The sequence below is a fragment of the Antechinus flavipes genome, chromosome 2, assembly GCF_016432865.1.
Source record: "Antechinus flavipes isolate AdamAnt ecotype Samford, QLD, Australia chromosome 2, AdamAnt_v2, whole genome shotgun sequence".
Classification (NCBI taxonomy): Eukaryota; Metazoa; Chordata; class Mammalia; order Dasyuromorphia; family Dasyuridae; genus Antechinus; species Antechinus flavipes.
In genome coordinates this window covers 489640161-489651585 of record NC_067399.1, presented here as the reverse complement: position 1 = coordinate 489651585, position 11425 = coordinate 489640161, and the positions used below count along the sequence as shown (strand labels likewise).

The 11425-nt window shown below is 36.4% G+C and overlaps 1 protein-coding gene across 2 annotated transcripts in view; it reads right to left on the bottom strand.

Moving 5' to 3' along the window:
• Window positions 1-51: 51 nt before the first annotated feature.
• The window catches only part of RBL2 (RB transcriptional corepressor like 2), a 41062-nt gene continuing 29688 nt past the window's right edge, over window positions 52-11425 (bottom strand). The window contains exons 14-22 of one of the 2 annotated variants that reach the window (XM_051979846.1): window positions 11303-11414; window positions 8912-9184; window positions 8499-8773; window positions 8218-8394; window positions 8045-8116; window positions 7458-7560; window positions 6638-6843; window positions 4622-4786; window positions 52-1716 (exon numbers count right to left, since the gene is read on the bottom strand). In XM_051979846.1, coding sequence (XP_051835806.1) covers window positions 1546-1716; window positions 4622-4786; window positions 6638-6843; window positions 7458-7560; window positions 8045-8116; window positions 8218-8394; window positions 8499-8773; window positions 8912-9184; window positions 11303-11414 — 1554 coding nt within the window. In that variant the 3' untranslated portion in view covers window positions 52-1545. Of the gene's footprint in view, window positions 1717-4621; window positions 4787-6637; window positions 6844-7457; window positions 7561-8044; window positions 8117-8217; window positions 8395-8498; window positions 8774-8911; window positions 9185-11302; window positions 11415-11425 lie in introns of those variants that run through there. The other variant, XM_051979847.1, reaches the window with a different exon arrangement.

Below are 11425 nucleotides of genomic sequence, written 5' to 3'. Positions count from 1 at the left end.
AGCCCAAGGTTTGTCCTGCCTTTTTCCCCAACAGAACTAAGAATCCAAAGATCAATTTATAAATGCTTTTATTGAAAAATACACTTGTAATATTTTCATACAAAATTACAGTAGCAATAGGTAAGCATCTTGACAATTTTATAAATATTTTTACAGACACTATTCCATTTGAACAGTGCTTAAAAAGTTCCATATTTCAGACCTGTATGAAGTTACTCAGTAACTTGTTTTATACTAATTCAATTTACAACTGAATTATATCTTCCTAATAGATTATTCAACTTTGAAACTGAACAGGAATGATTAATAAAGGTATATCATTCAACTGCTGTTAGCATTTAATATTCCTTAATTTGTGTAAGCGCGAAAAGTTTGAATTAGTGAAAATCTAAATTCTGAACTCAATCCAGTTTTTTTCACCTGAAGTTGTCAGGTATTGTGGCAGCATATCCAAAGCTATTTAGAAATTTCAAATTAATAGCTCCAAGGTTTTTTTGGGGGATAGCTACCTCCAAAGGCAAGAGATCATAATTTTTCTGATTAACCTCATAGGTCAACTTGATTTGGAAATTTTAAACTAAATTTCTGAGATTGAGCAAAATTAGAACTCCCCTACCTAAAAAAAGCTAAAGGAATTCAAGCGCCCACAACTGTCAAACCTAACAGTTTTAAAACACTGCTTGTTTTTAAAAAAATAAATACAAAAGGTCAGATTAAAAAGAATTTTTAATGTTTATCCTGGAGAAAGTCCTGTACTTAATGTTCACATTGTAAGAAAGTGCCATTGCAAGTTTACAGCAAAAAATAACTCATCTGGGTTATAAAATCATGCTTTTTACAGCCCTAAAGTGCCACATCTTATACAAGTTCACTTTCACACATTGCACAGATACGTAAAATAATCACTGTCCACACTGCAAAGTGCCCAAGGATTTTTTAAAAGCCCACCACATACAAAGTTCTTAAGGGAATAAGAGACATTAAATAATCCTTGATAGTTTATGCATTTTTCTTTTCTGTTAATTTTTCCCTTACGGTTGCATAAATCCTCTATTCATGCAACAGCTTATCCTAAAACTTTCACCTATGTACATGTTTGGGGTGAGGCAGAATAGGGAGGATTGAGTTTGAAATGTAGCTTCTCTGATGCAGCAGCTACTTATCAAAATGTACTATTAAAAACACTCCTAAGAAGAATATTCTGTAGATAGGAACAAGTTTACATAAAGGCTTCCTTGGAAAATTTCTTATAATCAAAACATGGAAGCTAACTAGTCTTTTTTTCTGGGGACTGTGACTGTATAGACATGAGGAATAACATTAGAAAGCTTCTTGGGTATGGCAGCTGGACTGAGCACATACTTTATAAGCAAAATGTGAGAGATCTACAATCTCCTGGGAAAAGAATCTCTCTCACTTCTTTAAACAAGACTTGATGGTTTGGCTGGACTAGTTTAAGGGAGAGAGCCCCAAACTTTGGCATATCTTAAATGCTGCTGCTGCAGTACTTTTTTGAGAAGACAGCTTCAATACAAGGGACTAACCTTAATGGGTCCCTCTGTCATTAGCTACATCCCGTAGGCGTCGTAGTAAGGCAGTATGATTTTCTGGACAAATCCTTTTAGCTGGTGATTCACTTCCATCTTCTAAAAGAATGCCTCTCTTCTTGGTTGGAGTTTCCCCAGTTCTTATCATACTATTGATCTCTTTCAGCCTCTACATTAACAAAGAACATAAAATTGTATAATGTGTTAATATCATAGCACTGTAAATTCAGATTACTCTCCATAATTGAGATGTTTAATCAAAGACCCGATTTAAAAAAAAAAATTAGTGAGGGGAAAAGAACCTTGTAATTTGTGGTTAACAAATGGGAAGAGTCAAGGGAGAGCACCATCAACACTTACTAATTAAGATATTTTGGCTTTTAATCTACCCTTGAATTGGTTTCCAAGAGAGAGAATCTTGAAGGTGATTTTTAAGACTTTGGAATTGTGAAGGCCAGTCACTTAATTTAGTATCAAAGGACAATGTAGAAGGATTTAAGAAATTAGAAAGGATTCCAGTTGAAGGCAAAAGTTAGGTGGGGTTGTCAAGATGTAAAGTACGGTGAGAAAGCCATAATTTGCCTCACTAATTTAAACAGAATCTACTAGCAAAAACAATAAAGATTAAGGAATTCATTTAAGTAAGGAGAGGGTGAAAATTTTAGCCATGTATACAGGCATGTTTATTTGTTCTAGTCATGATTTGTCTCTATGTCAAAAGTGCAGATTGATAGCTCTCTCATTTAGAAGTGAAAGTGTGTGTAATGAGATGATCAAGGAACTCATGTCTGGGTCATCAAAGAGAATGAAGTATTCTTAAGTAAAATGGACAAAGGGTTCTAATGTACAATTAAAGACTCTGAAAAGAACTATGACCCATAGATGCAAAAATTCACCCAAGGAAGGGGCAGTACTAAGCACCTAGATCTATAAAAAAGAAGGCTCTTCCCCCAAAAGGCAGTGGATGCTTTGAGGAAGCAGTTTAAAACTAGGGAAAAAAACAAAAACAAAACAATAGCAGTTCTTTGTCCTCCAATGACAGTCATATGCTGTCAGGAGAAGGATAAGAGTGGAAGGAAGAAGACTAGTAGTGTTGGTATAGTGACTCCTTGCTGAGAATGCTGAAGGACCTAATTGTCACCTGAAAACACAATATTAAGTGTCTGCTGTTTTCCCAAGGTTCCTTGTCAAGATGTGATAGAAGTTTATCACCCCACTCTGGTGCTCAAAAAGTAATGCCAGATAGGCAAGAAAGTACTATTAAATATGTGAAATACTTAAACATAAAACTGAAGACCTTGGAAACACAGGTAGCACTGTCATCACTACTACCCACAAAAGGTAAGAAACTGAGAAGTGGCAGATCTGGAAAGTGCCTAATGGTGACTAAGATGTAGACTGCTAAAACAGGAATTGACAGGTGTTTAGACCAGAACTGATCAGACAAGCCTAATAACGGCTGCTAACAAAGTACTCACCTCATGTCTTGAAAAAGAGTATTTAACTGAAAAGGGAAAGGATGAGGCAAACAACTGCCAATGTGTATTCATCAAAATTTACAATAAGGAATGGCCATAATGTAGGAAGAATAGCTGATAAAACCTTAAGTTCATTAAACAAAAATCCAAGAAAAGGTGCCACTGGTTTTAGCTGTCTATAAAAAGTATACAAAATGAGAGAGACAAAAAGCAACATAACTATGATTCTAATGGAAAAATACAAATTTGGCTTTGTAATCATCACTGAGATTTGACTAAACTATGATTCAATAAGATATACCTTAATCAAAAGGAACAGACTGGGGAGGGAGGTAAAGTGTTAAGAAAAATAAACAGTACAATTTACAGAAGGATGCTTCATTCTGCCTGTGCAGAAAGATGCAATAACTGGGGAAACAGTAGGGAACGGATCACAAGGCAGTACCTGGAGTATAGGGGGATTTCAATTTTCTAGATAGTGGAACAGTTAATAGTTTTCCAAAGAAGTTCAATTTCAACTTAGAAAGGGGATAGGGATATGTACTTGGCCCTGTGTTGTCTAATCAATGATTTGGCTAAAATTATAGCTAACATGCTTATTACATCAGGAAAGAACAAAAAGAACATTGTAAAGGCTAAGGGATCAGTGAAAGGTCTTATACTTGGTTTCAAAAAATATTTTTCAGAAATACAAGTCAGGAAAGGCATAGCTATAAGTTCATCTGAAAAAGATCTGTCTTAGTGGACTTCAGGATCAGTGAATCACCTATGGCAGCCAAGAAAGCAAACTGTCCTAGGTTGTACTAAGCAAGGCAATATTTAATCCTAACGAAGTGATGGTCCTATTGTGCTTTGCCCTAATCAAGCCAAAGTTAGAAGGCAACATTCACTCATGAGTGTTACATTTTAAGGATACTGATAAGACATAAAACAAGAGTAGAAGTTATATACTTCTTTGAAAATCTGGTGAAACATTGACACCACAATGATATTTTTGAAAGCATAAAACACACAGGATTACAAAGGAAGCCAATTATGCTGAAAATATAGTTTTCAAAAATTTTTTTAATTAACAAAATGTTTTTTAAAGGAAGCTGATCAGTATGGTAAAGGGCCTCCAAATCATGGCAACTCCAGATCAGCTGAAGGAACCAAGGATTTTTAGCCTGGAGAAAACATTAAAGGATAAAAGAAAGAACATATCATAACTGTCTTCAAATATTTAATGAATGATCATGGGGAAGACAACTTTGGCTTATTTTATTTGGCTCCAAAGGACAGAAGAAAATTGCAAAAGCAGATTTGGCTTTATATAAATTAAAGGAGAACAGAGGTATCCATACAAAGCCAAATGGACTCCCTCAAACAAAAAGCAAGATGATCACTTTTCAGATATGGTAAAAAGAATAATCTTGTTCAACTATTTTTTTACTAAAGCCATGATTATCTAAGGATTGCTCTTGTTTTGGGCACTTGCTACTCTGCCTCCCCCTTTATTATTAGTGATTGATTCTGAGTAGTTAGTATGAAATACTTTTCCTATACCTATGTTATAACATTGGGCAGATTGATTCTAAGATTCCAAATAGCTCTCACCTTTGAAGGGCTACTGCTGAAATAGTAGAAAATCTTTTCCCGAGGAGAAAGCATCATTTCATTCTTATGGGGGGAAATGTAGACAGGGTGGTTCTGGGACAACTGTATTCGACGAGGGGAACCTGTTCTTACAAATGGGTAAGGAGACAGTGGAGGAACATCAGTCTGTTAAATAAAAAATTACAAAACTGTCAGTACCCATTCTGAGGCAAACAAATAGTAACATTTAGGCTAATTCTACTTCATTAAAAAAAGGCATAAAAGCAACATATCACTGTGTAGGGAAAGCCACATGACTGATTAGCACTCCCATTTCACATAATGCCAAGATAACCCCACTCTACATGCACAAGTGATCCCATGCCATCCTTCTCTAGCAGATTACTCCTCTACTCTCACTTATCTTCAATCCTTTTCTATCTACAGGCTATATCACTACCACTTACAAACATGCCCATGTCTCCCCAATCCACAAAAAATCCTCACTTAATCCATTTATCTTGGCCACAAATCCCTCCCTAATTACCTCTCTTCCATTTTTGGCTTAATTCCTTGAGAAGCCATCCACTTCCCTTCCTCTCACTTTGCTGGTTTCCAAATTCATCATTCAACAGAAACTACTATGTCCAAAGTTACTGGTGTCTCAATTGTCAAATCCATTGGCCTTTTCTCAATCCTTGTCATTTTTTTGATCTCCCTATGGTCTTCCACATCATTGATGACTTTTTTCTTAACACTCTCCTCTCTAGATTTCTATTGGTTGCTTTCTACTTGTTCTCTGATCCTACTTGTTTGACCTTTATAATTTCCTTTAACTGGATTGTTTCATCCAGGTCACACCTACTGAGTGATAGTCCCCCTAAAGCTCCATTCTAGGCCCTCCTCACTTAATAGGCAATTTGAATTCAAGATCATCTCTTTGCTGATTATTCGCATGTTCTGATTATACTTATCTAGCCCTCTCTGCTGACCATGAGTCTTACATCTACAACTGTCTTTTGAACATGTAAAACTGGATGTCCCATAGACATCTTAAATTGTTCATGTCTAAAAGTGAATTCATGTCTTTCCTCCTTCCTAACTTCGTTATTCCTGCTGAAGACACTACCACCCTCAGTCTAAAAAGCTAGAGGTCATTCTTAACTCCTCACTCTCATTCCCCAACCCTCATCAAATATTGCCAAATCCTGATTTTATCTTTATAACTTCTCAGATTTTAACTCTGACACTACACCACCTTGGTGCAGGCCCTTTAACACATAATTCCTGAATTGCTGCAATAGTCTATTGGTTGCTCTTCCTGCCACAAATCTTTTCCTACTTCTGGCCATTCCTTCAATGCTGTCAAATTAAACTTCCTAAAGTGCATGTCTTACCATGTCAGCATTCTACTCAATACCCTCCAATGACTTTCTGTAATACTTCAATGGCCAAATCCTCTAGCATTTATAACTAACTTCTTCATTTTTCTTTGGACAACATGCTTTCTGACTAAAGGCATTTTTCCCTGGCAGTCTCCCATACGTGAAATACTATCCCTCATCTCTTTGCTTCCATGGTTTCCTTAAAGTCCCAGCAAAAATCTCACCTTTGATAGTAGGGTGGGTAACTTCTGGCCTGAAGGCTGGATGAAGCCAGCGAAATCATTTGCTAAAGCAACTGCATATGATGATGAGCTGAAAGCTAGGTACAACTACCCCTCCACTGTTTAAGTTAAATAAATTGGTAATTTTGTATGACCCCAAATTATATTATAAATATTAAAGCACAGTGCCTGGCACACAGTAAGTGCTTAATGTTTATTGTGCTACTGTGGAACATGGGTTGGAATGTATACCCCTTTAATATTTCAAAAACACTTTACTATAATAACAAACCATAGTACTATAGTACTACTTTTATCAAATTTGCCAGTCTTCCCCTTAAATAAATTGCTCTTAATTTTTCAAATTAAATAAAAAAACTCAGAAATTAATTCATTGCTGAAAATTAGTGAAAATAGTAGTTTAAACTTACTGTGTTTGCCTGAGAGTATTTTCGGGCAAACGTTTGAATTTGTTCTACATAGATGTTGTTATAAAACTGAATGAGATCTCCCCTCTCTTCCTCTTCAATGTCACTATTGGCACCAGTGAGACGAGTAGGAGTTGGAGGGGCACTGTTGGGCTGTGGGACTGGCAAAGTACTACTAGACCTCATGACTGGGCTGGAGTCTCTGCTTGCTAGAAAAGATATAATAAAAAGTATTAAATAGTATCTTGCTGAACCAACTTGGTTATCTATCACAAGACATTGCTTTGTTACACTATGTCAGAAAAGAATGTTCTCATTAAAGAGTAAGTTTGACTTTTGTTTATATCTTCTGACCCCATGGCATGTAGGTAGATGTTATTTGTAGTATACCATACCTGCAAACTTATTTCTATATTACAATCAAGTAGAGTGGTAGGTATACAGTTAATCATTCAAACTTTTTTTCATTTTTTATGACTAAAGCACTTTTGATCTCCAAGTGACAAATTGATGAGCCACTTGAGGCAAATAACACATCAAGTCTGTTTACTTAGCTGAGTTTTAAATGATCAGTTAGAAAAATCCCATTCTTACTCATCTTACCCTCACAAGATAAGTACCAATATTTTCAGATGCTCAGGTTAGGCAATTGAATTACCTTTATCTATTACCAGTTGCCATAAAACCAAAGAGAAAGATTCCTAACAGATATCATCTTTGAACATCATCCAGAACTTGGAGGGAGTATTTTTCATGTATTTAATGTATAATTTCTTTTCTACTAAAATGGCATTCCCAATTGGTTCATTAATGTGCTACTTACTTCTGTCTTTGTTCACTTCTGTAGGGGAATTCTGGTGGCTTCTACTATCACTGCTACCAGAATTTCTTCTCCTCCTCCTCTTAATTAAGACACTCCTATATACCTGAAGAGAGAGTCAAATAATTAATATAAGGGTACCCAATAACAAATCCAATTCCTCTTCCCATTCTTATTACATACTAATCTGAACTCTTTGATATTCAAATCTACATACTGATTCATTATAATTTTTTTTGAAGAAAAGGAAAATCCATTGATTTGGTCAATGTTTGTGATTGTAAGTTATTTTTGTCTATTTTTTCACATCTAGTTGAAAAACATCTTAGCAGGGAAAAGGTCATAAGGGAGATAAATTTCCTCATTCATGGTCAAATTGAAGAGACAATGAATACCTATTTGACTGCTTTCTGAAAACCCATTTAACAATTAAACTTGCCATACAATAAAGAATCAATGTTTTTACATGGAATAAAGTTTCCAGTTATTTCTTCTGAGGAATTTCAAAATGTGTTTTAGATACATTTTGACTTGATTGGGCTGATTTTTATGTTTTCTACATCCCTGGCTAAAATTACAAGTATACTTACCTGGCTCCGAGCCTGTGGTTGTGTCCTATAGCAACGCATTATATTCTGGAAGGATTTGTCTTCTTTTGTGACCTGAAAAGAATAGCAGGTGGGGGAGAGGAGAGGAGATGACAACAAGTCTCCAGGCCCTTTTCAATCATCAAATTCTTTTTTTGCTTCACAGTGATCATTACCTTTGCCATCACATAAATAGCACACATTAATAGCTGGTCTAGATGTCTATCCATCATAAGCTCAGGACACTGCACCACAGAGAATTCAAAGCAGGTCCAGATTTTTTTCCTTAACTCATCAGAAATATCTAGCTTAGCACAGAGATCCCGGAGACGAACACTTGCTAAATGGTAAACCTGTTGGAAAGGCAAAGCAATTTTAATTTAGGTTCTATATAACTTATGTTCCTACAAATGTCCACATTATTATAGTGTTGGGGGGATTGCAAAAGAAAGAGTACCTTTCTAAAGAAGAGGGATAAGGAGCTTGTTTTCTTGGGTCTAATGCTGGTTAAAGGTTGGTTCTGTCTCTGCTGTTGTCCAGTAGAGGAAATCTGTTGATTAGTCACCTGACTTGAGACCTGCAAGGCTGTTCCTGTCACCTGTTGAGAGCTCAAGGTCCCAGCTAGGGCTTGGGCACTGAGGGGCTGAATGGAGCCAGTCATACCTTGAGTCTGACTGCCAACACTGACCTGGACTGGGAAGAACGTTATCCCTCCATTTTCATTGGCAATACCTACAGTTTGTTATAGAGAAATATGAAGAAAATAAAAACATGAAAAATCTTCAGATAGGGATTCTCACTTCAGCCTTTGGTTCTCCAACTTCATGTCAAAATAACTTAGCATACCCCCAACTCCAGCAACCATCTAACCTTGTACTGGGATTGTCACGGTTTGCCCATTATTGGCTGTTACAGTGGCAGTTGCCATAGTAACCAACGTCTGTCCAGGGACTGGAGTGACAGACACAGAATCCGCTGTTACATTTTGCAATGGCACTGGATTAACAATGGACTGTGGGGAAACCCTCACAGGTGCACCACTGTCAGAGGGACCATCATTTTCCACAAAAAGCCTTCTTCGAGTAGTGCTGGTTGTTGGGGAACTGTATCTGTCATATAATGTAGTAGGAGATGTTGTCAGGCCTGAGGACAAAACAACAAATTTTTAAAAACCATTTCACTTCTAGAGACAGTTAAATGAATACTGTAAGACACAAGACCAATTGTAACTAAGCTCTAAAAAAGGATATCTAAAAAAAAGCAAAACATGGAAACTGCATCATAATTAGTAATTTTTGACCCAGAGCAAATAGCATGAAATGTACTCCTGAAAAATTCACTTGCAGGGAGAGTGAGCTTGTAGAGCTGGTTCACTTGGGAGTGCCAGCAGATGATAGCTTTTTATTTTAATTCTTCTGGGAAAGATGAGACTAAAAACTCAGTTGTTGTTTCTGTGTTGGCTATGAAACAGAAACCGGCCCCAGAAGACTGAACTAGGAACAATGGGTGGCAAAACAATGCCAGTAGTCAAACTGAGATTTGATGTCAGGAAGAGCATTTGAGCTCTCCAAATGTGGAACAATCAAGACAGTTTGGAAGGCAGTGGATATGAACTACCTGGAGAGCTACAAACAGATGCTCATGATTCTGTGTCAGGGATGTTATAGAGGGGATTCTCTGTCAGTGCTGAGGTCACTTCTAACTATGAATTTCTGTGATTCTGCAAGTGCTGTCAGCCCCCCTTTAAATTAGTACTTTGGGGAAAAATCCTGAGTACCCTGCTGGAACTCAGTCACACTAATTCGATCTGCCCGTTCCAGGTTTTGAGGTGGCATAACCTAAACAAAATTTATTTACATAGGATGCACAAATGCAATGACAAGAAATAAGAAAATAAACAAGTTGATGGTTTATCCAGTTGTTACTTATGAGATTTGTATGCTATCTCAGCTGCCTTTTACAATCCCATTGCTGAGTAACTTCTAAGACTCAAAATACCTGCCACCTTAGGTTCAGACACTGATCAATACAAGGGAAAGTTGATGAGTTTAAGAATATCTTCCAAAAGATTTTATATCAGATCTCAACAAAAATACCTGCAACTTTCTCGAAACATAGTAGTAATGTATATATTATATGCAAAAAATATTAGTGAGAATAAAATTTCCCACACAAACCCTGCTATAGTTACAGATCAATGGTGGAAATCAGATTTTTCCAGTTATATGAATATTTGTTTGTTTTATCCATATGTATAAAGTTCCCCATAATTCAACTGTGATTCTCACTGAACTGTCTAAACTCCATCTAAACTCAAGACAAGTTTACTGTTAAACCCAATCATTTCTGGCATTTTGCATAGCCTAAGGTTTTCAAAAGTAAACTTTCTACAACTTCAAAGGGCTACCTGTGTAGGAATTTCTTTTAGGAAATATTAGGAAGATACAAGAAGAGATATCAATAGAAGCTAGGCTTGAACCTATTACTGTTTTTCATCAATATCCCACTGACAGACTAGAGAGAACAAGATTATTAAGGTTACAGCTGAACACAAACCCAAAAGATCATTAAGACAGAATCAGCATTTAGTCCCTTAGATACTATATAATTTGGTTCACTAGGCTAGTGTGGGAGAGCAGCCGTGGGAAGAAAAAACCAAATTGTACATATTACAGATGGAAAAAGGATGTATGACCCTATCCCTGTTCTCTAGAATTGATCTGGACTTTACATACAGGAGCATGTTTAGGTTGATAATTGGTAAAATTCTTCCTAAAACCAGAGCTGATTAAGTCTCAAAAAATCATGGAATTGGACATGAAACAGACTAATGAAGATAATATGGCACAATATAAATAAAGCATTATAATTACTATTAAAATCACAACAAATCTCCCTCTAATGTCAGTCTAGGATTTGCATATCTATGCCTTCAGATGATGCTGTTTTCCAATAGTTGCACTGATAAGATGATTCATATCTAGTAAGAGATCAAGAAGATCTTAGCCTGCTTAATTCAGGGAAACATACACATGTAACTTCATGGATCTATCTTGTCTTCTAACACAGTTATTTTTCTTTTAAATCATTAATACACATCTGTATAGCATGTGTGTGCCACCTCACAAGTATATATGTTCCCCATTATGAATAGGGCATTTTTTCATGCTTAGTTTTATTTGCTCCCCCAAAGGGATCCTATATAGGTACACATGAAATTCTAATGTCTACAATTTTGAGCTTCTGTGAGTTCTAACTTACTTCTTCCCAATCCTCCACTTTCAGCACGGACTTCATTAACCCTTCTTGGAGTCAAAGGAGAGCCAGTCACACTAATTCGATCTGCCCGTTCGAGGTTTTGAGGTGGCATAACCTAAACAAAAT